The sequence below is a fragment of the Lithobates pipiens genome, unplaced genomic scaffold, assembly GCF_037356315.1.
Source record: "Lithobates pipiens isolate NorthernLeopardFrog02 unplaced genomic scaffold, aLitPip1_a1.2 Scaffold_16, whole genome shotgun sequence".
NCBI classification, from domain to species: domain Eukaryota; kingdom Metazoa; phylum Chordata; class Amphibia; order Anura; family Ranidae; genus Lithobates; species Lithobates pipiens.
This window is the reverse complement of record NW_027507748.1, coordinates 451,163,285-451,189,458: the sequence shown is the minus strand read 5'-3', so window position 1 is coordinate 451,189,458 and position 26,174 is coordinate 451,163,285. Positions and strand designations below refer to the sequence as shown.

General features: G+C 39.0%; 1 protein-coding gene across 3 annotated transcripts in view; it reads left to right on the top strand.

The window, feature by feature from the left end:
* Window positions 1-25,968, top strand: part of LOC143983284 (cytoplasmic FMR1-interacting protein 1) — a 155,830-nt gene extending 129,862 nt beyond the window's left edge. For all 3 annotated transcript variants that reach the window (XM_077482793.1, XM_077482794.1, XM_077482796.1), the window contains 8 exons: window positions 3,549-3,692; window positions 4,575-4,665; window positions 19,325-19,455; window positions 21,748-21,820; window positions 23,708-23,802; window positions 23,941-24,179; window positions 24,693-24,840; window positions 25,053-25,968. In XM_077482793.1, the coding sequence (XP_077338919.1) occupies window positions 3,549-3,692; window positions 4,575-4,665; window positions 19,325-19,455; window positions 21,748-21,820; window positions 23,708-23,802; window positions 23,941-24,179; window positions 24,693-24,840; window positions 25,053-25,217 (1,086 nt within the window). In that variant the 3' untranslated portion in view covers window positions 25,218-25,968. The remainder of the gene's footprint in view (window positions 1-3,548; window positions 3,693-4,574; window positions 4,666-19,324; window positions 19,456-21,747; window positions 21,821-23,707; window positions 23,803-23,940; window positions 24,180-24,692; window positions 24,841-25,052) is intronic.
* The last annotated feature ends 206 nt before the right edge of the window (window positions 25,969-26,174 follow it).

The window sequence follows — 26,174 nt, the reverse complement described above, 5'->3', positions numbered from 1 at the left end:
TCAAGGGGAAACTGGTAACTTGTTCCTAGCTTGATAATTGGTTACATACGGTCTAAAATGTGAAATAGGAGCTTTTCTACTGCCATGCTTTTGCACCTTTTTAATGTGGACAAAGCCCCGTGTGCAGATGTACTAAAAATGTTTTCAAGTTTGAGGTTCCCTCGAGCTGCAGGAAGTCGGCGTTTCAGGCATTTGTCTCTGGGCGCATGGTGCCCTAAACATTCGAAGTACACTGTGCACGGTCTGCTTCTCATAGTTTATCAGGCTGCAAGAAGCAAGGCTGGGTGGTTTAGGTGTGGGAGGAAGGCACAGGTAAACACCGGAATCTCATGCATCATTTTTATGATTTGGACTTAGAGCTTACTGCATGGAATTTTATTTTTATAATATTTATTTTATACATTTTTAAGTTAAACAATATACATAAAGGAAATTTGACGTAAAGGAATGGACATTCTATATAATAAACACATCATTAAAAATGTCCTCCCCGTCTCTGTTTTAACTTACCCTATTGAAATCTGACAGTGGGGTAATTTCTTATCATTTATTAGACTTTAAAGTTATTCCAAGTTTAAAAAAATTTCACGATCAAAAAATTACTCTCATTGTATCCACAAAACTTAGGTTCCCCCCGCTAGCCTAAATAGGGTATTGCTAACCCATTGTATATCAATAATTATCCATATTCCTAGTAATGTAATGATCAAATTTTAACGCATGGTATTTTGGCGATATTTACTAACACAATTTTTCATTACGCAGTAGATATGCGCATAATCATGGTTTGTTTTTTGTGAATTTCCTTCTTTTTTTTTTTTTTTTTTTTTTTTTTTGCCACATGCAATATTTTAAGTAAATGATTTACGTGACCGTGTTATCCCATGCGATAAATGGTCGTGAATTGACCCCAAAGTTTCCCTTCTAATTCAAATAACTATTCCTCCCTCTTGCAGAGCTACAGTGCCTTGAAAAATTATTTATACCCCTTGAACTCTTGCACATTTTGTCATGTTAAATCCAAAAACATAAATGTATTTTATTGGGATTTTATATAATAGACCAATACAAAGTAGAATCTGCATCAATCCTCCATATTACTAGCAGCTCTCACTCCACAAATTGCTTCTTCGAGGTGCCCAGACATTATACAAGCACCGCAGGCTTATATTATGAGCAAATCTACCCCCTCTACACCAGCAGATCGTCTTAAAGAATTTGCCTGCATGGAGAGACGGCTGATCACGTGGTAAAGAGTCTCCGTCGGAGACTCTTTACCGAGATCGTAGTTGCAGGGTGTCAGACTGACACCCCGCAACAACGATCGATGCGATGCGCGACCCCGGGGGCGCGCAGCGGCTCATAATCCTGATCACGTCATATGACGTCCGGTCAGGATTATGAAACCACTTTGCCACCGTCATTTTGTTATAGGGCGGGCAGCAAGTGGTTAAAAAAAGGAAGGTTTGGGACTTTAGATGAGGTGCATGGATAATGCACCTCCATCCCTGTTATGCCTAAATAAGAAAGGGGTTGAGACTTTAAATGAGGCATATGTGTAAGGCTAAAAGAATAGTCTATATTAGAGAAATAAACACATTTATTGTACCATGGATGGCAAAAGCATCATAAGAAAGGTACATACATATTATTTCAATACTCGTATAGACATGCTGCAAACCATGTAACACATGACAAGATAAATGACATAGCACATATAGGTGTAGTAAAGTAGCAACTGACCAAGTTGGCATGATGTAGATCCTTGAATATAATAAAAATAGAAGGACTTGTAAAGCAATCAATATGAATAGAATGCATCAAATCTAGGCCCAACGCGTTTCGTTGGGTATTACCAACGCATCAGGGCAAATGCAATAGTACTCAGAAAAAAGAACATAGACCAAGCATCTATATTCCATATAAAGGATGGAAAAAAAATATACTGGATAAAGGGACAACCTTATAATCCCTAAAGTACTCACATGTGCAGTGTACACAAGGCTGGAGGGCCATGGACGTAGGAAATGTCTGCCAAGGGAGCTGAGGTGACGGGAGCTGCCAGGGGCATAAGTAGAGTACCAAAGAAACGATCTCAAAATAGCAGTGAATGTGGGCTCCACAACTGTGAATATAAGTAAAAATTGTATGACATCAGTATTTGATAAACATAATTGGTGAATTGGAATCCCTTTAGCCTTACACACATGCCTCATTTAAAGTCCCAATCCCTTTCTTATTTTCACATATTTATTTGCAAAAAAATGTTGATGGTCATTTATAATTTTCCTTCCACTTCACAATTATGTGCCACTTTGTGTTGATCTATCTCCTAAAATCCCAATAAAATGCATTTACATTTTATGGTTTGTAACTTGTGGAAAATTTCAAGGGGCACTGTAGGGGACTCTTTGAAAGATAGCAGTATCTGATACTCAGACTTACCCAAACATGTTAAAGTATAAATCCATTTCACAAGCTAGTGTGCTTTATTATGTATCCATTTTATTCTGAAGTATAACGTGTCATATGTTGTATCATTGATCTTACTGGAAGTAGAGTTCATTGGAGGCAAGATGGCCAAGCTTCCACTCCTGCGTTGGTGTCTTCTGTTAAAAAGAAGTAGGTCAGCTTCATTTGACATGATAGTTTTTCAATTAAACACAATCACAGAATAGTATGCCAAAGCTCTTATAGAACAGGGTCATGCTTAATCTGCTCAGCATCTGGTGTAGTAAGAGTTTGTTAGAAATTAAAGAAAACAAGGCAAACTGCTCACCCGGGTTGCTTGGTAAAAGTAGTTTATGTAAGACTACAACTCTGGGTCAGTAGAATGAACAATATTAAGGGCATGCATGCAGTATTGTACATCAAGACTGTAAGAAAATCCTGCTGTAACACTGTGTGGGTTCCATCTACTATGGGACAAATGATTCTTCACTTATCTTCCTGATGCAAAGTTCACTATAGTAACACAGAAGTATAAGAGCACAATCTTGCCATAAAATATTACAGCAGCAGAGAGCTTCGGTTTGTACTGTTTTGCATGTAAAATGGGTGTTGTGCATTTTTGTGAGACGGTTTATGGGGTCCCTTTTCAACAGGCTGTGTTTTTAAAAGATTAGGAACTGAATGTGGAATGCCAGCCAAACATTTTTTGTTTGCTTTGTTAGTAGGAGCTAGAAAATGTTAGAATTTTTTCTCTGTATGTATCAACGTCCGGATGGATCTTCTTTTGTTTCCTCTCCTTTTCCCTGGTTGAGTCACCAGAAACAGAAGTAGGGGTACATTTTCTATAGTGGGAATGTGCATAAAACCACTTTAAAGAAGTATTTAACCCAAAAGCAAACGTTTATCATGTTGCAGCTAATCAAATTTTTTTTTTTTTTGCCCCCCTTTTTTTTTTTTTTTTTTTTTTTTTTTTTTTGTTTTTACTTGGTGATCTGGATAGTCTTTTATTTTAATCCCTAACTTGCTGTGCTGAAAAGTAAGCCATAAGAAACAGAAATTTATTATGTAATCAACACTTAATTATTGTGTCTCTACAGAATCTTAACCAGGCATATAGCAGCATTTTCACTACCTACAGAAACTTTGTTGGTCCTCCTCATTTTAAAGCGATATGCCGCCTCCTAGGATATCAAGGCATTGCAGTAGTGATGGAGGAGTTGCTAAAAGTTGTAAAAAGCCTGGTGAGTATATCAACTGACCTCTGTAAAGCCTTTAATGCTGTCTGTGACCCTGTTGGGGAGATTTCTCCTCATTTACTGTCTAAATGATAGTCAGCAGAACAGAAAAATAAGGGAACTGCCATTGCAACAGGTGGTAAGAGTAAATATATTTATTAATGCTACAGTCAATATAGATAGTCCAACATAATTGCTTTAAAATGATACATGGCAAAACAACAACAAAACAAAAGGTCTTACTGTGTTAAAAAAAAAAAAAAAAAAATGTATATAGTGCATGGGATTTAAAATATTCTATCGCCCCAAGTTATAACTTAGTGTTTCAGAGGTTTGCTGCCTGCTGCTTTAGCAAAAGGTAAGGTGATGGTGTGGTGACAGCTGTTGGGTATAGGATTTGCTGTCAATCACCACTGATTTATTTATTATTTATTTGCAATGCTAGCCTTAAACTGCATGTTCCTAAGTGGGTTACCACGTGTGATTTCCACTTAAATTTTTAGGCTCTACTGGTAATCTAAACCCTTTTATCCCAGACATCCAAAAATCGTTATAATGATATCTGTTAAATGATATGAACTCCCAATGGGAAACATTGTATAGTTCTTTTCCAGTTTTGGAGCTTAGAAAATAAAATATCCAGGAGACTCTATAACCAGTTATAGAACAACCACTTGACACATTATCCCAAATAAAAATTAGACATGCTGAAATATAACAAAGAAGGGAATTAAAAGATTTTTGACTTGACTTGGGCAAAAAATATTTATAGATGCTACATTTTGAAAGCACTTTAAAATACTGGTTTGCTATATAGAAGTGTTTCTTTCAAAATGTTATAGAACGGTGTTTTACTGACTTGTTTAATTTTGGTGCCATTGCTTGCAGTTACAAGGTACAATTCTGCAGTATGTGAACACCTTGATGGAAGTGATGCCGAAAATCTGCAGGTTGCCCAGACATGAGTATGGATCCCCAGGTGTGTTCTGCTGTACTTTCCTTCCAAAAAAGCCTTGTTAGGGAGTAAACATTCTGTTGCCACTTAGAGCTCTGTTAACATTGATATATTAATGCTAAGCTTTGTGTAGTGTTATAATGAATGTGTTAATGCTGTGGGTACTTCCGGTCAGTTGACTTCTATTACTATTACCATTCTAGTATCTGACAGTGAATAGGTGGTTACTGGCACCATGAGTGTCATTGTTTAAATGAATTCATTATACTGTATCTTTCTAAAGCTGGGTACACACAAGCCAAAAACGGTTGGTTTGTCAGTTACCAGCCAACATTCGGCCCATGTATACAGCTCCTTATGCGACAGAAGCCGGTCTCGCAACCGACTTCTGTTAAATGAGCATGCTGGAAAACCAGCATCCAATCCGTGTTCGTAGTCAATGGCTGCAAGCACTGATCACTGTGTTCTGGCGGGAACACAATAGCTCAGTTGGGAGCCCGCTGAGTTGAATGAAAAAAAAACTCCCATGTGTGCCCATAATATATCATGCAAGTTCAATGACTACCCCTATGTGCAGACACTAGTTTGATAGTTTACACCTTTCTTCCTGATGACATAATTCGAGTCCTCCCCAGAATATCCTTCCGGGTAGGAAGAAGACTGAATGGTTTCCAGCAAACTGTGGGCCAGATGCTTGCAGCTTCTGTCTTTGCTTGAACGTTTGCTCATATGTTTTTAAGACTGAGCTTTGGCTCCTTTGGCCTTGTCTGTATTTTTTAACAGAATGTGTGGTTCAGCTTGCTGATCTGAGGCCAGGTGCTCGTCTGTTCTTACAAGTCATCATGCAATCGAAGAAGATACCGTTTCTCACTAGTGCATTCAGGGTTCTGTAGAGTGGCTTTATGGATAGTCAGGTGTTCAGGGAGTGAATCTGAGACCACACCTGAGCAGGGAAGGTTGTGCCCGCATGTGTCCATCCAGGCCTTAACTCCGAGTAAAGCTGCACAATTCTGGTCAAAATCAGAATCTTTTTTTTTTTTTTTTTTTTTTTTTTTAGAATAAAGATTGTGATTCTTGCGCTGTAACATCTTTCACATTATACAAAAAAATTGGGCTAGCTTTACTGTTTCGTTTTTTATTAATTCAATAAAGTGTAATTTTTTTTCCCCCAAAAAAGCGCTTAAAAGACCGCTGCGCAAATACAGTGTGACATAAAATATTGTAACGACCACCATTTTATTCTCTAGGGTCTCTACTTAAAAAATATATAATGTTTGGGGGTTCTAAGTACATTTCTAGCTAAAAAATACTGCTTTTAACTTGTAAGCCACAAGTGTCAAAAAAAAAGTCGGTCTTTAAGTGGTTAAACTGACCTCATTTACAGACCGAAGTTCATCCCTTTGATCTAAAAGGACTAAGGCCCCCTTCACACATGCTGTCTGCTTTTCATCCATCCATTGACTGATTAAAAACAGACATCAATGCATTCCAATAGAACGGATGAAAGCCCTATTTTTCATCTGTCAAAAAACAGATTGGACAAAATACAGATGTAAACTGACAAATTGTCAATTTTCATCCGTTTTTGCATTGGTTGTTAGGGGCAACTAGTCACTGTGGAGGGGGGGGGGGGGAATTGTGGCAGAGAAAGACAGGAGAGCAGTATATACAGTGAGGGGGCAGTCTGCACAGACAGGCTCCCTCACTTGTTGGTGCTGACTGTCACTGTCAGCTTTTAAATGTAATTGCCGTCTTTTTTTTTTTTTTTTTGCCTTAGGTTTTGGCGCTGTCATGGGGGGGGGGGGGCAGTGTGTGCAAGGAGAGGAGAAGAGATGTACATATAGTGAGGGGGCAGTCTGTATAGACAGGCTCCCTCACTTGCTGACGCTGACTGTCATTGTCAGCTTTTAAATGTAATTGTCGGCATTTTAGTGCAGAGCCAGAGCTGTCAGAAAAAATGAAACATTCCTCAGCGCAGAGAGAAGAGATGCAATGTATCTCTTGGTTCTTTAGATCACAGAAATTAACTTCAGTCTGTAAATGAGGGAAGTTTAACCACTTAAAGACTAAACCTTTTTCCTGGCACTTGTTGCTTACAAGTTAAAATCTGTATTTTTTGCTAGGAAATTACTTAGAACCCCCAAACGTTTTATTTTATTTTTTTAATCAGAGACCCTAGAGAATAAAATGGTGGTTGTTGCAATATTTTATATCATATACGGTATTTGCGCATATACTTCCATGAATTATACAAACAGTAAAGTTAGCCCAGTTTTTTGTATAATGTGAAAGATGATGATCGTGCATCTCTAAAACCAAAAATTTGACTCAGGTGGTTAAGTGGATGTAAAGAACTGATGTAAAAACTGATGAAAAGCTGGCATGTATGAAAGGCGCCTTAGTGTCATAGTTAGAGGTCGACTGATATGGATTTTTCTCTGGCCGAGGTTTTGAAATTGCAGCGACCGGTATGATGCCAATTTTTTTTTTTTTTTGGACCAATTTTTATTTATATATTTTTTCTCCATCTCATAAAATCTAACAGTAAAGTAATAAGATGTTATATGGAAAATTTCTTAAACATTCATTAGCTACTTAAGGATCGCCTCCTGCACATATGCGTCGGCAGAATGGCATGGCTGGGCACAATCACGCACCTGTACATTGCTCCATGACCATGGCGCGGGACCAGCGGACCCGATCGCCGCTGGTGTCCCGCGATCGGGTCACAGAGCTGAAGAACGAGGAGAGGTCTGTGTAAACAAACCTCTCCCCGTGCTTCCTACTGTGGCTGTCACAGATCGTCTGTTCCCTGTTATAGGGAAAGACTATCAGTGATGTCGCATGCCAGGCCACGCCCCCCTACAATAAAAAAACACATAACGTCATACATAACCCCTACACTGCCCCCTAGTGGTTAACTCCTTCACTGCCAGTGAAATTTACACAGGAATCAGTGCATTTAAATAGCACTGATTGCTGTATAAATGACAATGGTGCCAAAAATGTGTCAAGAATGTCCGTGTCTGCCCTAATGTCGTAGTCGCAATAAAAATCGCTGATCGCCGCCATTACTAGTAAAAAAAAAATATTAATAAAAATGCCATAAAACTATCCCCTATTTTGTAAACGCTATAACTTTTGCGCAAACCAATCAATAATCGCTAATTGCGATTTTTTTTTTTGGATTTTTTTTTATTTTTATTTTTTTACCAAAAATATGTAGAAGAATACGTATCAGCCTAAACTGAGGGAAAAAATTTTTTTATATATATTTTTTGGGGATATTTATTATAGCAAAAAGTAAAAAATATAGCATTTTTTTTTTCAAAATTGTCGCTCTATTTTTGTTTAAAGCGCAAAAAATAAAAACCACAGAGGTGATCAAATACCACCAAAAGAAAGCTCTATTTGTGGGGAAAAAGACGCCAATTTTGTTTGGGAGCCACGGCACGCGACCACGCAATTGTCAGTTAAAGCGACGCAGTGCCGAATCGCAAAAAGGGGCTTGGTCCTTTGGCTGCAAATTGGTCCGGGGGTTAAGTGGTTAAACACAACAAGCCTCCAAACGGTGCACTTATATGTATAATTTAGAGTAAAAAAAAATTAAAAATCAATGCTTCTTAAATAATAATAAATACACAAAAACAGGTAATCAAAACTTTGACGGAAAAAATGGTCTAACTTTACTGTTTTTTGTTTTTTTTTATTCATTAAAAGTGTATTTCTTCCAAATATACAAGTGATTTTCTAGCAGAAAATACTGGATTTGTAAGCAACATATGTCAGAAAAGATTGTCTTTAAATGATTAACCACTTCCATACCGGGCTATTCTGGCACTCCTCTCCCCCAAACATTATATATGTTTTTTGGGGGTTTTTTTTTTAGCAGACACCCTAGGCAATAAAATGGCAGTCATTGCAACTTTTTATGTCCCACGGTATTTGTGGAACAATTTTCCAAACGCGTTTTTTTGTAAGAAAAGGTTTAATGAATTAAAAAAAATAACTAGTTAGCCCAATTTGTTTGTATAATGTGAAGGATGAAGTTACACCGAGTAAATAGATACCCAACATGTCACATTTTAAAATTGCGCACACTCATGGAATGGCTCCAAACTTCGCTACTTAAACTTCTATGGAGATTTTTAAAACTTTTTACAGGTTACCAGTTTAGAGTTATAGAGGGAGTCTAGTGCTAGAATTATTGCGCTCGCTTTTTTTTAATCCCTTTTATTCCTATTACAAGGAATGTAAACATCCCTTTGTAATAGGAATGGTGGGTGGCAGGTTCTCTCTCTTTATGGAGAGATGCGGGGTCAATAAGACCCCCATATCTCTACTCCAGGCTGGAAAGCATGAGATCAAAAATAAATTCATGATCCCATGCTTTCTGGCCGCAACGAGCCTGGGCCTCCGACTGTCATAGAGATGACGGGTGACCATGTGGTCACTGGAAATCTCTATGGTCGTCATCTAGCGGCGGACGTTTTTTTTCTCCAGGTCCCCGCAGGCATGGGAGAGCCCGGAGATGTCCCCTTCCATCGCCTAAAAGAACGATCTAGCGGCTGAACTGCCAATATGATCACTCTTATAGTGCACAGAATCGCTGGCCAAAAAAGAGGATATCTGATGCCTGTAGCTGCAGGCATCATTCAGATATTCCCACTGAAAGTCAAGGATGTCATATGATGGCCTTGGGCTGGAAGTGGTTAAACTAAAATCTTCTATACACTGGAGTTTATTCCTTTGATAAGTAGAAACATTGGGGTTGATTTACTAAAGGCAAATCCACTCCGCACTACAAGTGCACTTGAAAGTGCAGTCGCTGTAGATCTAAAGGGATGATCTGAAATGAGGGCTCTGCTGATTTTATGATCTAATCATGTGCAAGTCGCTCTGATGGGGAGACTTCAGATGCCTTGCATTGACTTCTATTACAGAAGTCATTTGCAAGTCGCGCTGAGTCGCCCCTGTGTGAAATGGCTAGTGCATAAATGAATCGGCCTAATTTTGCAGCACAATCAGCCTATGCCGATGAATTAAAAAATGCCAAATATATAGGTTGACCTCTAGTTACAATGTTTCTCTTTACCTCCGTCTACTGCAATGTTTTTTGTTTTTTTCTTTTCTTTTTGACAGCCCTCAGCAGTGAGGAGAGAACTCTGTGCTGAATCGGGAAAATGTTCTGTTAAGATAGCGAGGGGGTATAATCTCATTTTAGATTCTTTAACGATTAATCGTGCTTTTTAATAGTGTTTTTAGAATTGCTTGTGCATCTGCACCTTCCTGCTGAGTTAACTGCCTACCTATCTGCAATAATGCACTGCATCTGAAAATAGTATTTTGTTAACCTTTATGTCAGTGGTTTTAATGCAGCTCTGAAAGCGAAATAATACCAATGACTATATGTACAAGAGCTTGTAGGTGGAAGAGCCTTCACCTTAATCTGACTGAAAATAGAATCTCGAGGATTGGTTAATAGCTCAGAATAGGATTCAAGGCTTTTCTGTTTGTGGTGTCTTTTTTTTCTTCTCGTCATTATGTGATTGCATAACTGTTCAGGCATAGTGGTCTGTGAAGTTATTGGTCTTAAAGGATCTGCTACACACAACCATTGTAAACTAATGTGTGAATAGAAAAGCACACAACTGCGACACAAATTGTGTCACTTCTTTATGGTTCCTTTGATACAAAATTGTAAGTTACTATACATATTAATAAGGAGAAGGCCCTTTTACTGGAATAGCTGACACTGATTATGAGAGCTTCACGTGACATTGCAGAAATTTCCAAGTATGTATTACAGATTTTTTTTTTTCTTTTTTAATGCCTTTTTTTAAATATATATAAAATTGGGTTAAATAACATGCAAATGAGAGTTCCAGCTGCATACATTTTAGATGTTAGGCTTACAGCATGTCCAATTGTATACCACCAAAGCATAAGCAGCTTGGTAACTTCAGAAAACATTGAATAAGAGAGTAGAAGTCCTAATTTAAGGCAAACCGAGTAAAAGAACAAACATGGATGAGCGGTGCATGAAACAAATCCATGAATTGAAGAGGACACCTAAACATAGTTGATTCCCTAGGGCCAGGAGGGGCTGTACCCATACCCCATTTGCAAAAGCATAGATGACCAATAATGTTGCCAGACACACTGGATTCTCCAGACAGGGTAGAATATATCTGGTAACCTCATCAAATAGGGTGCTGTATCACAAGCTTACTCTACTCTAGTATCCACAGTTCAAAATCCTGCCCTACTTAAATGTAGAATGCACTGGTCCACAGAAGTGGGAGGCATAGACGAGGACCAGTGGGACATGGCCCTGGAATCAATTCCGGTGCTGTCAGTCTCGGCATCTCATAAACTCTCACAATTGTTTATAGGTCATAGACGAAAGTATACTCTGGACCGCCGCACTCTTCAGAAAAACCACCTTTCTTTATTAATCGCATCAAAACACAGCAGACAAAAAAAAGCTGACGTTTTGCACTAGCAGTAGTGCTTAATCACATATGATTAAACACTACTGCTAGTGCAAAATGTCAGCTTTTTATGTCTGCTGTGTTTGCTGGGTTTTGATGTGATTTTTTTAATAAAGAAAGGTGTTTTTTCTGAAGAGTGTGGCAGTCCAGAGTCTACTTTCATCTGTTGCTATTGGCAATTGCCAGCACATGCGGCCTCCGGGCTGAGAGAACAGTTCACTATCTGCATGTGCGCTCCTGGAGCGGTGAGACTTTTTTTTTTTTTTTTTTTTTTTTCTCTGCTCTGCAATCTAATTGTTTATAGGTCATATCATAGGTCATATTGTACACTTACACAGCTATATGAATTGGGCAGAAGAGACCCCCCCCCATGCCCTAAATGTACCATCCACAAGGGAGACTTCACACACATGATATGGTGCTGCTCGAAGCTTACTAGATATTGGACAGAGGTCACAGAGACTGTATCCGCTGTAGCACAAACACCCATACCATGTATGCCACTGGTGTGCCTCCTGGGATCAGTTGATGCTGAAATGTATCCAAAAGGCATCTACTGTATATAATGGTAACCAGACTATTATATCTGGCCAGGAAACTCATAGCACGCTACTGGCTGGCGACTAATGTGCCTACAAAGGCTCAGTGGATAGCATATGTCAATTCCCTCCTCCTTAGGGAACATTTAGCATACCGACACCGAAATGCGCCCAAAAAATTTGACCTTGTATGGCAGAACTGGTTGGACAGCCCCAACCTTGCTCCCCTTCAGCTAATAATGGATAGACTGCTATGGTTATAGACCCTAATACTGTTGATAGGATTTCCTCCTGAGCTTGAGGCCTCTCCTACAATGCATACGCTGTGCAGATGGTAACTCATGTGGTAAAAAGGCCTGGAGGAGGGAGCCCATTTATATTTTATTTTACTTTATTTTATCTTATTTTTCTATTGTTTTGGGTTTTTCGTTTTGTTCTAATTTCTACTAAAAACAAGTTTATATGTGCCTGATACTATGTAACTGCATCATATGTACATACATGTTGAATCTGTGTACAATTTAGCTGTGGAGATATGTTTACCCTTTTATTGTAACTCAGTTACCCATTATTCTTGTCAATAAAAAAAAGTTTTGATTAAAAAAAAAAAAAAAAAAAACTAGGGTGCTGTACAGGGCTAGGGCATTAATACCCTTCCTGCATGGAAGCACAAGCAATCAGCAGCTCCTTGCTAAAGAACGGCACAGACACAGTTCCCGTGCTAGTCCAACTACTATTCTGCACAACCTCTGGACAGCAATGGCACATCTACAGTGCATATCCGGTTGAAGAGTTTAACCTCCACAATGTTTTGTGCAGCAATACCCCATGGAGGAGGAATTCTTTAAGAAATGTTGGTTTCTGTGGCTCTTGACTGGCCATTTTCTACTTGAATAAGACTCTGATGTTCTGGTAGATGAGGTCCAGGTCTATAAAGATTCTACAGGTAAGAGGTTAGAAGCCCTTTTTAAAGCATCCTCTCTGGTAGGAACAACCCTGCAGTGGGATTTTGCCTAGCCCTCAAAGTTTGTTCAAAGGGTATGCTTCATTCCACAGAATCTGGACCAGAGGCTCCTGCCATCTGGCAGTTCCTGGAGGATTTTTGGAAGCCTAGAGTTTCTTGGTGAATGCCTTGGAAGATTCCATAGGGTTGCTTTTCCATTTAGTCACCATGTCTGTCCATGGGAGATGGATCCTAGGGCTCAAATGCTGGTTGGTTGACTTTTTCTGCAAGAAGCGAACTGAGAGGCTGCCCTTTGAGAACGAGTGCTTGTTTGGACAGTCTTTGAATGCCTTTATCCAGAAGGTAACGGGACAAAAGCACGCTCTTACACCTAAAGAAGAAAGCATAGTTGACAGGTCAGCTGGTGCCAACTTCATAAACCAGGAAGAATTATTTTCATAAGCAGTAAGCCTCTGGCTCTAAGCAGAAGCCTGTGTTACAGTTTAGTAAGAAGACGTTGCCCCCAAATCCCCTGGAACTGTCAAGCAGTGCCTCCCCACTTGCACAGAGTCGGGACATTATTTGCATCCTTTGCAGCCACCTGGACTCAGATAACTGATGTCTAAAGGGTGTCTAGAGCTTGCAAGCTGAAGTTTTGCTTCTTTTCTCCCTCCACGCATTATGCACTTAAAGGTATTTTTAGAGCCACAAAGACTGTCTCAGTTGTTCCTCACACCTTTGAAAGGGGAGAGGTCTCATGGCTTCTATTCCAACCTGTTCCCAAGCTAAACAGAGATGTTCAGCCTATTCTGAACCTCAAAGGCCTCAAGTTCCTGAAGGTACAAAAATTCAGGATGGAGTTACCCGGCTGGTGACTGCTTTACTCCATCAAGAGGTCTTTCTGGATTCTGTGAATAGAAAGGATTCCTATTTTCACATCCTGTTTTTTTCCAGGCTCAACAGTTTCTGCAATTCGCAGTAGAGGATCGCCACTACCAGTTTGTGGCATTGCTGTCTGGCCTGCACAGCTCCTAGAATGTTTATCAAGGTGTTTGATCCAGATCTAGGGTTTTTCAGTACCCTGAGTGTCACCATTGTGTAAGGTGCCTGGATGACCTGCTTCTCACGTAGTTAGAAGAGTGAATACTAAAAGTACTGTGCATGTGCTTTTATCACCACTGGACAAGTTTACTGACATCAACACTCTGACAGCTTGCTTGGTAGCAGACGGATAGCTCTCCATCCCTCCAATCTTATAGCAATATCTGCCAGTCTATGATCATCCTGAAGTTGGCTCCCTATATTACAGTCTGATTGTCTAAAGTTAGGTGCACACCTTCTAAAAAATAAACCTTCATACTCGCCTCTATGCTGCAGCTGTTCCATGTCTGCTATAAGACTGGGAACTGAGCTCACTGCTTTCCACTCTGCCCCTGGAGGAAGGGCAGGTACAGCTTCCTATGGCTCTTGTTGCATGGAGCCAGCTGTCAGTCAGGCAGCTGGATAGATCTCAACAATATGGTTGATATGCAGTGTGGTAATGGCAATATGGTTGATATGATATGCAATATGCAATGTCAGCTGACAGTGGGCTATAGCTTTCTGTTGGCCAATTGTGGATTACAAGAGAGCCAAAGTAAGTGCACTCCTGTGAGCCACAGACTTATTGCCAAAACAAAGTTAAAGGGGTACTGAAGGCTCGACTGTTCTTTTTAAATTACAAACCTGCCATATCTTCCTGCTCTGTGCAATGGTTTTTCACAGAGCAGCCCCCGATCTGCCTCTTTTTGTGTCATTTGCCAAATGCCCTCATAGCAAACTGCTTGCTATGGGGGGCACTCAGGCATGCTCTCTCCCGAGCCCAGCTGTGTGTGTACATAAGTGACACAGGAGGCGGCTTGGTCCTGCCCCCGCTCCTTCCTCACTGGCTGTATTTGATAGTAGCGGGAGCCAATGAGCAGACAGACACGGGACAGCAGTTGCTCCTGTGCACATTGTTGGATCCAAGATTGGACTTGGGTAAGTATTAGGGGGAGCTACAGACTGAAGGTTTTTTTTTTTTTAACTTCATACATTCAACTATCCTTTACAACTACTTTAATTGGTGTTCCACAGACCTGTGACCACTTCTCTAGGCAACCTAGGAAGCAGATCCTATTTCTGATTTATAAGGCAAATAAAATGCATAATCTGCTTTAGTTTACCAAGCACGTTGTGTTTTAAGTGAGGCATTCTTTCTGTTATAGAGCTAAAGGCCAGTTTTACAGATGTATCTTCTTTTTTTTATGAAATACCAGAAATACACAGCTAAAATGTGTCATCTGTTGTGTGAGCCCTTCTGAGGGGATTTGTGAGAGGGAGATGGGGCTAAGGTCTTAATCCTTTGTGCTAATCCTGTACGTTTCTGGATATATTTTGCATAGAGCAGGAATAATACTTAACAGAGCTCATAAATCATACAGAAGTCAATCATGGGTCGTGGTTTGCAGCATGCTGTGGGGGCAGAAGTGCTGAAAGCATAATTAATGTCAACAAAAGTTCACAGTTCTGTGACTATTGATGGTTCGCAGTAAAAATACACTGACTACAAACTGCAGTGTGCAACGGTTAAGCCTTACTGAGGTTTCGCATCCTACCCTATTCTAGTTTAGGTATTGCTTTGTCAGCCTGTCTGAAGGTGAATAATGCTGTACGCCGCTCAAATTAGTGTAATTCAGGTTGGTGGTGATCTCAGGGCTAAAGTATCAAAACTTGAAGTTGGAGCTTCAAAACAATTATAGTTAGAAATAGTTTCAAGTATTATGAATTTGTGATTTTTGGGAGGAACGAACAGTAATTTAACATGCTTAAAACGGATAACAAATCAAAGCTTGCCTTTACAAAAGTCTACTTTTAGTTACTAATAATAGGCAAAAGTATTTTGTATCAGTTTAACAACTTTTCACAATGTCTTTGGTGCAGTTTTCTTAGGTTTACCACTTGCTGTGTTTTATAAATATGGATTATGTAGCTGCTAGAACTCATATAAAGATAAAGACATTTCAATTCTCCTAAAACCCAATGTTTAAAGTGAAGTGAGTGGTTAATATAGGTAATACTTGACTATGGTACCTCCATTGTCTGTTATGTGGTTTACTATAATTACTTGGAGGACAATGACAGTGGATACAAAAGTTGCCCGTGACACAGGTCAGTTTAAATAAGGTATTGCTATTGTCATATTTGCTGAAGATAATGCTTGTGCTTCAGTGGATCTGTGAGACTACGTTTTATCCGTATCAGATAAAATAATTACTATAAACGCCTTTTTAGCATAAAGAACGCTTCTCTTTGTTATAGGAATAATAACTCGTATTATTCAAGCATAAAATCCTTAAATTTCACCCTCGCAAAAATGAGAGCAGCAAAGTTGTGAGAGGAGATGGTAAAGACCCATAATTAATATTAAAATAACATTGTACTTGTTAGCAATAGCATATGACCTGTTATTAAGTAAAAGAAAAATGCTTCTCAATAATGTCCCTTACTGTGTAGGCAAGTCTGTGGCTACCAAGGGCATTGTGGTTGTTTGAAATGACTTGCAACTGCAGAGACTTTACCGTAATCAATTCATAAATATACAACAGGAGGTCCAAGCCTAAAGGGTAAAGAGTGTGAAATGCTTTAACGTTTTTTAGTAACCTCATAAAACATCCAACAAATTTTGGAAGTCCAACGCACCCTCTTCATCGCGACCCACTGCACTTTAACCAAGCTTAGGCAGATTCCATAAGCAGGTTTGGATGGACCCTGAAAACTATATGATTAGATAGATATGGAAGAGATGCATGTTTTTATGAGAGCATCCTACCTGGAGCCAATGAGCGCATCTAACATTACTCATTACAAATAAGGCTTGGTTCACACCTACAGGCATGACAAAGAGACTTTATTTCCATGTGCTGAAATCAAGGGACTGCCCTACCTGCAAGAAACATGGAAAAGAAGTCTCTGACCCTTTAAAAAATGCATCACAACTGTTTGCACAGTGTCTTTTAACCACTTGACCACTGGGCACTTAAACCCCCTTCCTAGCCAGACCAATTTTCAGCTTTCGGTGCTCTCACATTTTGAATGACAATTACTTAGTCATGCAACACTGTACATATATGAAATTTTTGTCCTTTTTTTTTTTTTCCACACAAATAGAGCTTTCTTTTGGTGGTATTTAATCACCGCTGTTTATTTATTTTTTTATTTTGTGCGCTGTAAAAGAAAAAAGACCGACAATTCAGTTAAAAAAAAAAAATCAGTTTTTCTTAGTTTCTTTTATAAAATTTTGCAAATTTGTAATTTTTCTTTATATATTTTGGCCAAAATTTATACCGCTACATATCTTTGGTAAAAATAACCCAAATCGGTGTATATTATTTGGTCTTTGTGAAAGTTAAAGTCCACAAGCTATGGTGCCAGTCTTTGAAAATTGGTCACACCTGAAGTACTGACGGCTTATCTCATCTCTTGAGACCCTAACGAGCCAGCAAAGTAAAAAATACCCCCCAAATGACCCCTTTTTGAAAAGTAGACATTCCAAGGTATTTAGTAAGAGGCATGGTGAGTTTTTTTGAAGTTTTTTTTTTTCCCCACAATTCTTTGCAAAATCAAGATTTTCTTTTTTTTCTTCACAAAATTGTTATATTAGCAGGTTATTTCTCACACACAGCATATGCATAGCATAAATTACACCCCAAAATACATTCTGCTACTCCTCCTGAGTATGGCGATACCACATATGTGAGACTTTTACACAGCGTGGCCACATACAGAGGCCCAACATGCAGGTTGCGCCATCAGGCGTTCTTGGAGCATAAATTACTCATATAATTTCTTGACTACCTCTTAATTTTTGAAGGCCCTGGAGCACCAGGACAATGGAAACACACCAAACATGACCCAATTTTGGAAATAAAACACCCTAATGTATAATCTATGAGGCATATTAAGTCTTTTGAACATTTCATTTTTTTTCTACAAGTTTTTTGAAAAGGTTTAAAGAAAATGAAAACGCGTTTTTTTTTTTTTCTTTTTTTACACAATGTTGTTCATTTACACAATATTTCAAACACATACCATGTACATACCAAAAATTACACCACAAAATAGATTCTCCTATGCTTCCTGAGTATGGTGATACCACAAGTGAGACTTTTTCACAGCGTGGCCACATACAGAGGCCCAACGTGCAGGGAGCGCCATCAGGTGTTCTAGGGACACTTTTGTAAGGCACTGTAGTGGCATGGATGAGCATGAATGGGTATAGATGGTTGTGGATGGGATGGCTGAATATTGCTGAGGATGGATGGATGGGTATGAAGAGTATGGATGGATGGGTATGCAGAGTATGGATGAGTGAGCATGGGTGGATAGATGGATCTGTCACTGAGCAGCGCTGTGGGCACTACGCAAGCAGCCCACAGCGCTGCTGCCGCCAATCTCCCCCCTCTCCGCTCACACTGGACAGAGGAGAGGGAAGAACCAGAAATTACGCCGGCTTGTTTACATGTGATCACTCTGTGATTTGAGGGAGCGATCAGGTGGTAAACGCCCTCGATCAGTGGCCGTTTACAATGATCCATGATGCGCTAGGTCCTCTGGACCCAGCGGTCACATGTGTACTCGTGTGCGCACCCCAGGGGATGCGCGAGAGCAGGCTTCTGGGAGGACGTCACTGTACGCCCTCCCAGGGTTGTGAAACTGCCATGCAGCCATCATTCTGTTATGGGCCAGTTGTTAAGTGGTTAAAGGGCAGTGTGTTTGTGTGCATGTCAGGAAAGCATGTGATTTTGCATGTGTTCCCAACACACACACATATAAACCTAGACTAAGTGATTAAAGCTCCAGCGCAACTTGGATATGTGTATTTGCTTTATTGTAATGAATTTGAAAGTTTGTGTTGGATAAGAGGGTCAGCATTAAAGAAAACTTGCTTACAAATACAGGTTCCACTTTTTACATATGCCGCTAAAGTTTGAGTTTTACATATTTGTAATTTATTTCACATTTATTTCTAAGAAAAAAAACATTGTAGTTCATGTAAAGCTAACACACTTTTTTTTGGTTTTATTTTGCCGTTTTCATCTGAGAGATTTCCCTTTGCTTCCTGTTCCGGTGTTCGTTTTAAAATTCTGCTTTTTTGGTTTTGGAAACTATGGTCACAGGACAATTGGAGAGGAAAAAGAGAATAGACTTGGGCCTCATCCAAACAATACGTGCAAAACTAATCAGACATGATCAGAGAAACTCCCAGTATCCTACGATGACAGACTATATTGGCCACAGAAAGGAGACCTATTAAATAAAACCATCATATTTTTATTTAGAAAACAGTTTAAAATATTTTGAGAGATTTTGAAGTACCCCTGCAGGGTAAAATTAGTACAGAAAATATACACACAATAAAAATGAACATGTATAGATTAGATCGATATGGTCCATACAGTGGTATGATGATAATGCTGTCTGTACGGTCATTGTTTTGTCATTAACTTGGCTTCTTCAGGACCCAGACGGCAAAAAACTTAAGGCTGTCAACAGTTTATAAAATACCTACTATACATTTCCATAATTACAGTAGTGTTCCTTCTTGCACATTTTCATTATCTTTTGTTTATTGCATAAATTGACTATAAATATATTTATGTATATTTATTTTTGAACTTGTACATTAGGCATCTTGGAATTCTTCCATCATCAGCTGAAGGACATAGTAGAATATGCTGAACTGAAGACTGTGTGCTTCCAGAATCTGAGGGAAGTTGGCAATACTCTGCTCTTTTGTCTTCTTATTGAACAGAGTTTGGTATGTACATTATTGCATGACACCTAGTTGCATATTATGTAGTTCCTTGTCTTAGTGCAAATTGGTATGTATGTTAATTTGTGACACCCTATTATTGCTTGGTTGAATACTTTGTAGGTTCCCAGCCTAGTACTAATAGGGTGTCATGGATTGGAGTACACACTATCATTGCTCGATTGGGTTAATGATCCATATTCACAACCTTAGTGCAGTACCAATATATATTCCTATTTTCCTATTTGCTATATATTATATCAAGATACATCTCTGCCAATATTGTATCCAAGCTAGGAAATAAAGTGATACTTAAGGCTAAGGTGTTTCTGTTTTTGTTTTTTAAGATTTAATGCCTACCTGCCTTTTGTACTGGGGGGAAAACAAGAACATCTACTTCGAAGGCTAGAGGATCCCTAGTTTTGGCTATGAATTTGTTTGGGTGGTTGTTGAACCTGGAGGCCAGGATGTCCACATCTGGTGTTTGACAGATCTTTGGATGAGAGACCAATCCCCTGGGTCCAGGCATTGGCTTAAGAAGTCAACTTGTCCACTTCAGGGATGTGGACGACCAGGATAGCTGGAATGTAAAAGAAACAGACTTGTTTCATTATAGGGCAGTTTAACTTCTGGAGCCTACCTGATGGTTTATGGTTTATACTGCACCCTGGCTGGGTGTCCTTGCAGAAGGGAGGTCCATTGTTGTAGGGTTAATCTGATGATCTTTTTTCCAGAATATTGATAGAGGATTTTTGACTCCAGCAGGGATTATGTCCCCTGAATGGTCCAAGAGTTGTAAACTCTGCTCCAGTCTGTGGGGCTGATTATTCATAGATCCCATCTTCCAGGGCATGTAAAGGAATGACTGTCCCAATTCCAGGTCAGGATTGGAAATCTGCCATGAAAGGGAAAGCTTTATCTGGATAAGGATTGGATTTGCTTGTTACAGGTCGTGAGTATGTTGGATGGAAGGGGTCTGGAGTAAAACTGGGCAAAGGGAACTGTCTTGAAAGCAGCTACCATAAAGCCCAGAACCATCAATCAGAAGCCAACTGAGGGTGCCATTTTGACACAAGGAGCTGCACGTGGAACCTTAGGGAAGCAACTTACTCTTGAAGAAATAAGCTTCTGGATTGGGCTGTCCCAAATACTCCAGATATGTGGGCTGGAGAGCAGACTTTTAAAAGTCGGTTATCCAGCCAAAGGTTTTTGAGGGAATTGAATAGTCATTTGTATGATGGCATGCAATGTTGTGGCTGAGGAGTCTTTCATTAAAGTGGTTGTAAAGTCTGAAGGTTTTTTATCTTAATGTATGCTATGCATTTAGGATAAAAAGCCGCCTGTGTGCAGCAGCCCCATCTCTAGCCAGCGATGTCCATGAGTCCCTCGGCCGTCTGGGACTCTCCCGCCTAATTGACTAAAACACAGCAGCGGTTCCATTGGCTCCCACTGCTGTCAATCAATTTCGGTTAGCCAATCAGGAAAGAGAGGGGGTAGGGCCGTACCACAGCTCTGTGTCTCAATGCAGACACCACATCTAACAATTGGTGCACTGCAAATTAATGCATTGTTTTTGTGTTTAATGATACTTTAATATCAAAGATATTGCCACATGAACAAGCCTAAGTGTAAATGTAAGAGGGTTCATTTTTAAGCAGCAGCTGGTTAAAATTAGCATGGTGATTATATTCACTCTTTGGATATAGAGATGTTATTCAACTACTGCAGGCCTTCATAATTGTGCCTATAATAGCCCTGGCTTCACTATTGTTCTCTGCTGATCTATCCGCTGTTTGCATGATGAGGGTGGTGTAGCAGTGCATGTCCTTATGAGGGTTTCTGCGTAATACAAGTGACACTATAAAATGGGACTGGACACCTTGGGAGGAGGTTATTGTGCGTTTGCTGAATCTTACCAGTTCAATAACAATCTTGCTGGGGAAAGGCAGGAGATTTTTTGATTAATGGGCAGAGGGGTCCAACAAAATGACTGGCTAATCACATGCTTTTGAAAGCTCGATGTATCATAGCAACAGTATTAGCGTAGTCATTGAAGTGCAGCAATTTGGCTTCATTTAGCTAGATGGAACATTAGACACTAATTGAAAGAAATGTTTATTGTTTGTGGGCAGCGAGTATTAGTACCACAGGACGGAATAAAACAAAAGAAGATTGATATGACTGCAGTCAATGAGTTATGAATTTGTTTGCCTGTATCTTTTTTTTTTTTTTCAAGATGATTCTTATGTATGGTACATATTTTTTTTTTCTCTAACTGTATGTTCTTTAACCATTAAGTCACTGGAAGAAGTGTGTGACCTGCTTCATGCTGCACCTTTTCAGAACATTCTACCCAGAGTCCATGTAAAAGGTGAGTGTATCTCTAGAGATTGCTTTCATAGACCCTCAAACAGGTTTTCCCTTTTTTTTTATTTTATTTTTTTTATTGGCTCAGCGGCTTAGGTTTAAGTGGTAACGGATGACCAGAAAACACCCATGAACCATTGTTTTACATTTGACCACGGTAGTGCAGGTTACATTCAGTGGCAGGACATTTAAGGCAAAAAAAAATTAAAAATTTGCAAACGGCAGATGTTTTTCAGTTTAAAAGATTGTAGACTATTAAGCATTTAGCACTTGATTCCAATAACGTACAGCGCACCTGGGAAAGTATTCACAGCTCTTCACTCTTTCCACATTTTGTTATGTTACGGCCTTATTCTAAAATGGATTAAAATCATTATTTTCCTCAAAATTCTACAAACAGTACCCAATAATGACAGCATGAGAGAAATTAATTATTTTTTAATTTTGCAAATTTATTAAAAATAAAAAACAAATAAAATAATCACATGTACGTAAGTATTCACAGGCTTTACGCAATACTTCGTTTGACTCACCTTTTGCCACCAATTACAGCCTCATGTCCTTTTGAGTATGGTGCTACAAGCTTGGCACACACATTTTGGACAGTTTCTCCCATTCTTCTTTGCAGGATCTCTCAATCATGTTGGTTGGGGAGCCTCGGTGCACAGTCCTATTCAGATCTCTCCAGAGATTTTCAATCGGGCTCAGGTCACCCGTAGCCACTCCTTTTCTTATCTTGGCTGTGTGCTTAGGTTCGTTGTCCTGTTGGAAGATGAACCTTCACCCCAGTCCAAAGAGTTCAGTTTTTGTTTCATCAGACCAGAGAATTTTTGATTAGGATGTGGTTGGTGATCTACACCTTTATGGTGTGGAGGGAGATGGAAGATGTCTGTTTAGTGGGAATAAAAGTTATGTGTAACACAAACCTTTACAGCTGATATTGCTAAGCAGAAATCTACACTACACTAAGTCAACAATGTTATGAACATTTGAGAAGAACATTTTAAGTAATTTTAATTTACAGGTTTATAAACTGGTGATTTATAACACTTCATCTACAAATAAATGAACATTCATGACATTGTATTTTATTTATTTTTTTAAGATATATTTTAGCATAAAAATACAAAATGCGTAAAAGTAGTTTAGCGTATCTAGAAAGAGTCAGGTCTCCAAATATACCCAAGAGACAATTTCAGGAATGGAGGACATTAGGAAGGCCTAGTGCAGAAGAAAGGAAGGAGCCCACGTCCTTCCAAAACTCCTGGACCATGGGATGGGCCCAAAAGCAATGTAGGAAATCACCGACCTGCCAGCAGCCCCGAAGCAGTTAGTGCCTGAGCGTAGACCCATTCTATGCAATCTAGTGGGAGTAAGGTGAGAATAGTGAAAATTTTTTTGCTGAGTAATCCTATTGTTTGAAGAAATACCCGAGGTCTTGTGGGTATCACTAAATTCAGACTAGTCAGATTCACTAATAATATATCCAATGAAGCCCATCTAGCTTGGGCAGTGGCAAACATAGGGTTAGAATCAGTCATGAATGCAGATTAATAAGTGGAAACAAGCTTTTAGTAGAGGCAGATTGGCGCATGTATTTATAAAGCTATGCTTTAATGCCTTTTCACACTGTGTTAAGACTTTATCTGTGCTAACATAATCTATTTTTGGCATACCCTGAATGGGTGAGATTTCAGAGGCTGGATTTTGCATAGGTCTCTCCCTGCTGGCTGCAAATGATATATGCATATATAACATCTGTGTGTAGCATTTTATGTTTGCCTGTTAAAGGAAATCTAGAGTGTTTTATATAATTTTACGCTAAAATACACCAATTGTTTTGGTTTTTCATTTCCTTTTAAGTCATAAATGTATATGCTTTGATTTCCAGAGGGCGAACGTCTGGAGGCAAAGATGAAAAGACTGGAATCAAAGTATGCTCCACTGCACCTGGTGCCACTCATAGAAAGATTAGGGACTCCTCAGGTATTTCCTCAGTGACTGCAAACATAAGATTCAGATTAGATGAGTTTTTTAAATGGGTGGTAAAATAGTGATTAAAACATTATTACTATTCTTATGCATATTTAGAAAACACATTTTTATATTGGGCTTTTTTCACAGCAAATTGCCATAGCAAGAGAGGGCGACTTACTGACCAAAGAACGTCTCTGCTGCGGCCTGTCGATGTTTGAAGTTATCCTTACCCGAGTCCGTGGTTATCTCGATGATCCTATCTGGCGGGGCCCTCTTCCCAGCAATGGTGTGATGCACGTAGATGAGTGTGTAGAATTCCATAGACTCTGGAGTGCTATGCAGTTTGTCTACTGCATACCTGTGGGTACTCATGAATTCACTGTGGAGTAAGTATACTGCGTCGTGCCATGTATCTTCAGACAGGCCTATTTTGTAATATCAAATCTGCTTCCTTTAAACATTTATGGCGCTCACTGCAGCTAAATTATTTACTAAATATTGTGTGCAAGGTAGCCATTTAGCTATATAGTGTCTCCTTGAATAACCAGACTCCAAATGATTTCTAGTTCAGTTAGATGATGTTGCAATTGAGCACGTGTTCAGTCATTGTTCTATTCATGTTCTTCCTGTGTTGCCAATGACGTGATGATCAGCACTTGGATTATTCGCCCTCTAGAAGAATACTGTATCTGTCACTGCAAAATGCTCCATTCCTCTAATGTGTACAAATGTCAGGAACGATTGCTAGATGTTTGATAAATTGTCATTTGAGCCTCCAGCATTGGCATGTATGACATTCGTGTTTATAGTTGTCCTATGTACGTATTCTATTTGTAGTTTTCTCTGGTAAGTATATAAACAGTGAATGTGTTGGTAATATTTCACATCTCTTATAATAGGCAGTGTTTTGGTGACGGACTTCACTGGGCTGGCTGTATGATCATTGTCCTTTTGGGTCAGCACCGTCGCTTTGATGTTATGGACTTCTGTTATCATCTCCTGAAAGTACAGAAACATGATGGCAAGGATGAGATTATCAAAAATGTGGTATGTGAATAACCAAGTTTGCTGATGTAATGTGCTCTTTTGTACCAGACAGTTCCACTGTGGGAAACAATAAAACAGTTGTGAAAATAAAGTCAAGCTACACTGTCTCTAGAACCACTTTATGCTTAAGCCATGCAGAATTACACTTGTCCGCCTCAAGCAAAAAGTGTCTTGTCACGTTTTTAATCGCTGTGCTTGTCTGTCTTTTACAGCCCTTGAAGAAAATGGTAGAGCGCATACGTAAATTCCAGATGCTGAACGATGAGATAATTTTCATCTTGGACAAGTACTTGAAGGCAGGAGATGGAGAAAATACACCTGTAGAACATGTGCGCTGCTTCCAGCCTCCCATACACCAATCACTAGCCAGCAACTAAGGCTCCTCCTACTGTACTATTTCTACTTTCCACACTGTATGTTGACTCCTTATACTGTATTTTGCTGGTAGAGAATGCAAAATAAGGCAGGAAAATCCTCACTGTAGTTAAAGAATTGCTATGAAATCTGTAAAAATGCTAAATCAGTATATTTTTTGTTTTATTTGCCACTGCTCCTATGAATAGACCCCAGCTGTCCTCAAGCTTCAGATAAATGGGCAGGGTCTGCCCATCTTATTGTGAATGAGGACCAGCCTGAAGCAGATCCCACCCATTTGTCTGCAACTCAGGAGCAGTTGAGGGGGACCTTTCTTAGGAGCTGTGGCTCTAGAAAGCTGTAAACAGTGTATGTAGAGATGCTACTGCGGGGGTAAGGTTTTTTTTTTTTTTAACAGATTGTACACCTATTTAACCTATAACCAAGATGGTAAAAAAAAAATCTGTATGCAAACTTTTCCTCTTGTAGACATTCAAACAAGCAGGATAATATGATCTTACAGGAGCCTGTTCTGTGTTAAGTGCCTGCAACTTAAGTTATTTAGCCCATAAACAGAGTTACCGCAGATAACACTACCAATCATACTGATATTTTTTCATATTTTTCCTTAAAATAAGAAAACATAAAATTGTGCAGTTACAGCATTCCTAAGATTTGACTTTTCAGAAATTTAAAAAGATGTAATCTCATGTAATCAAAACCATTCTGTATTGTGAATATTTACAATAAAAGTTTATATTAACACTAGAAAAATGTGGCTGTTGGGCAGTTAACATGAAAAAAAAAAATATATATATATTTATATATTTATATATATATATATATATATATATATATATATATATATATATATATATATATATATATATATATATATATATATATATATATATATATATATTTATATTATAATATAGTTTTTTATTTATTTTTTTTTTTTAACAGAGATACACTATATT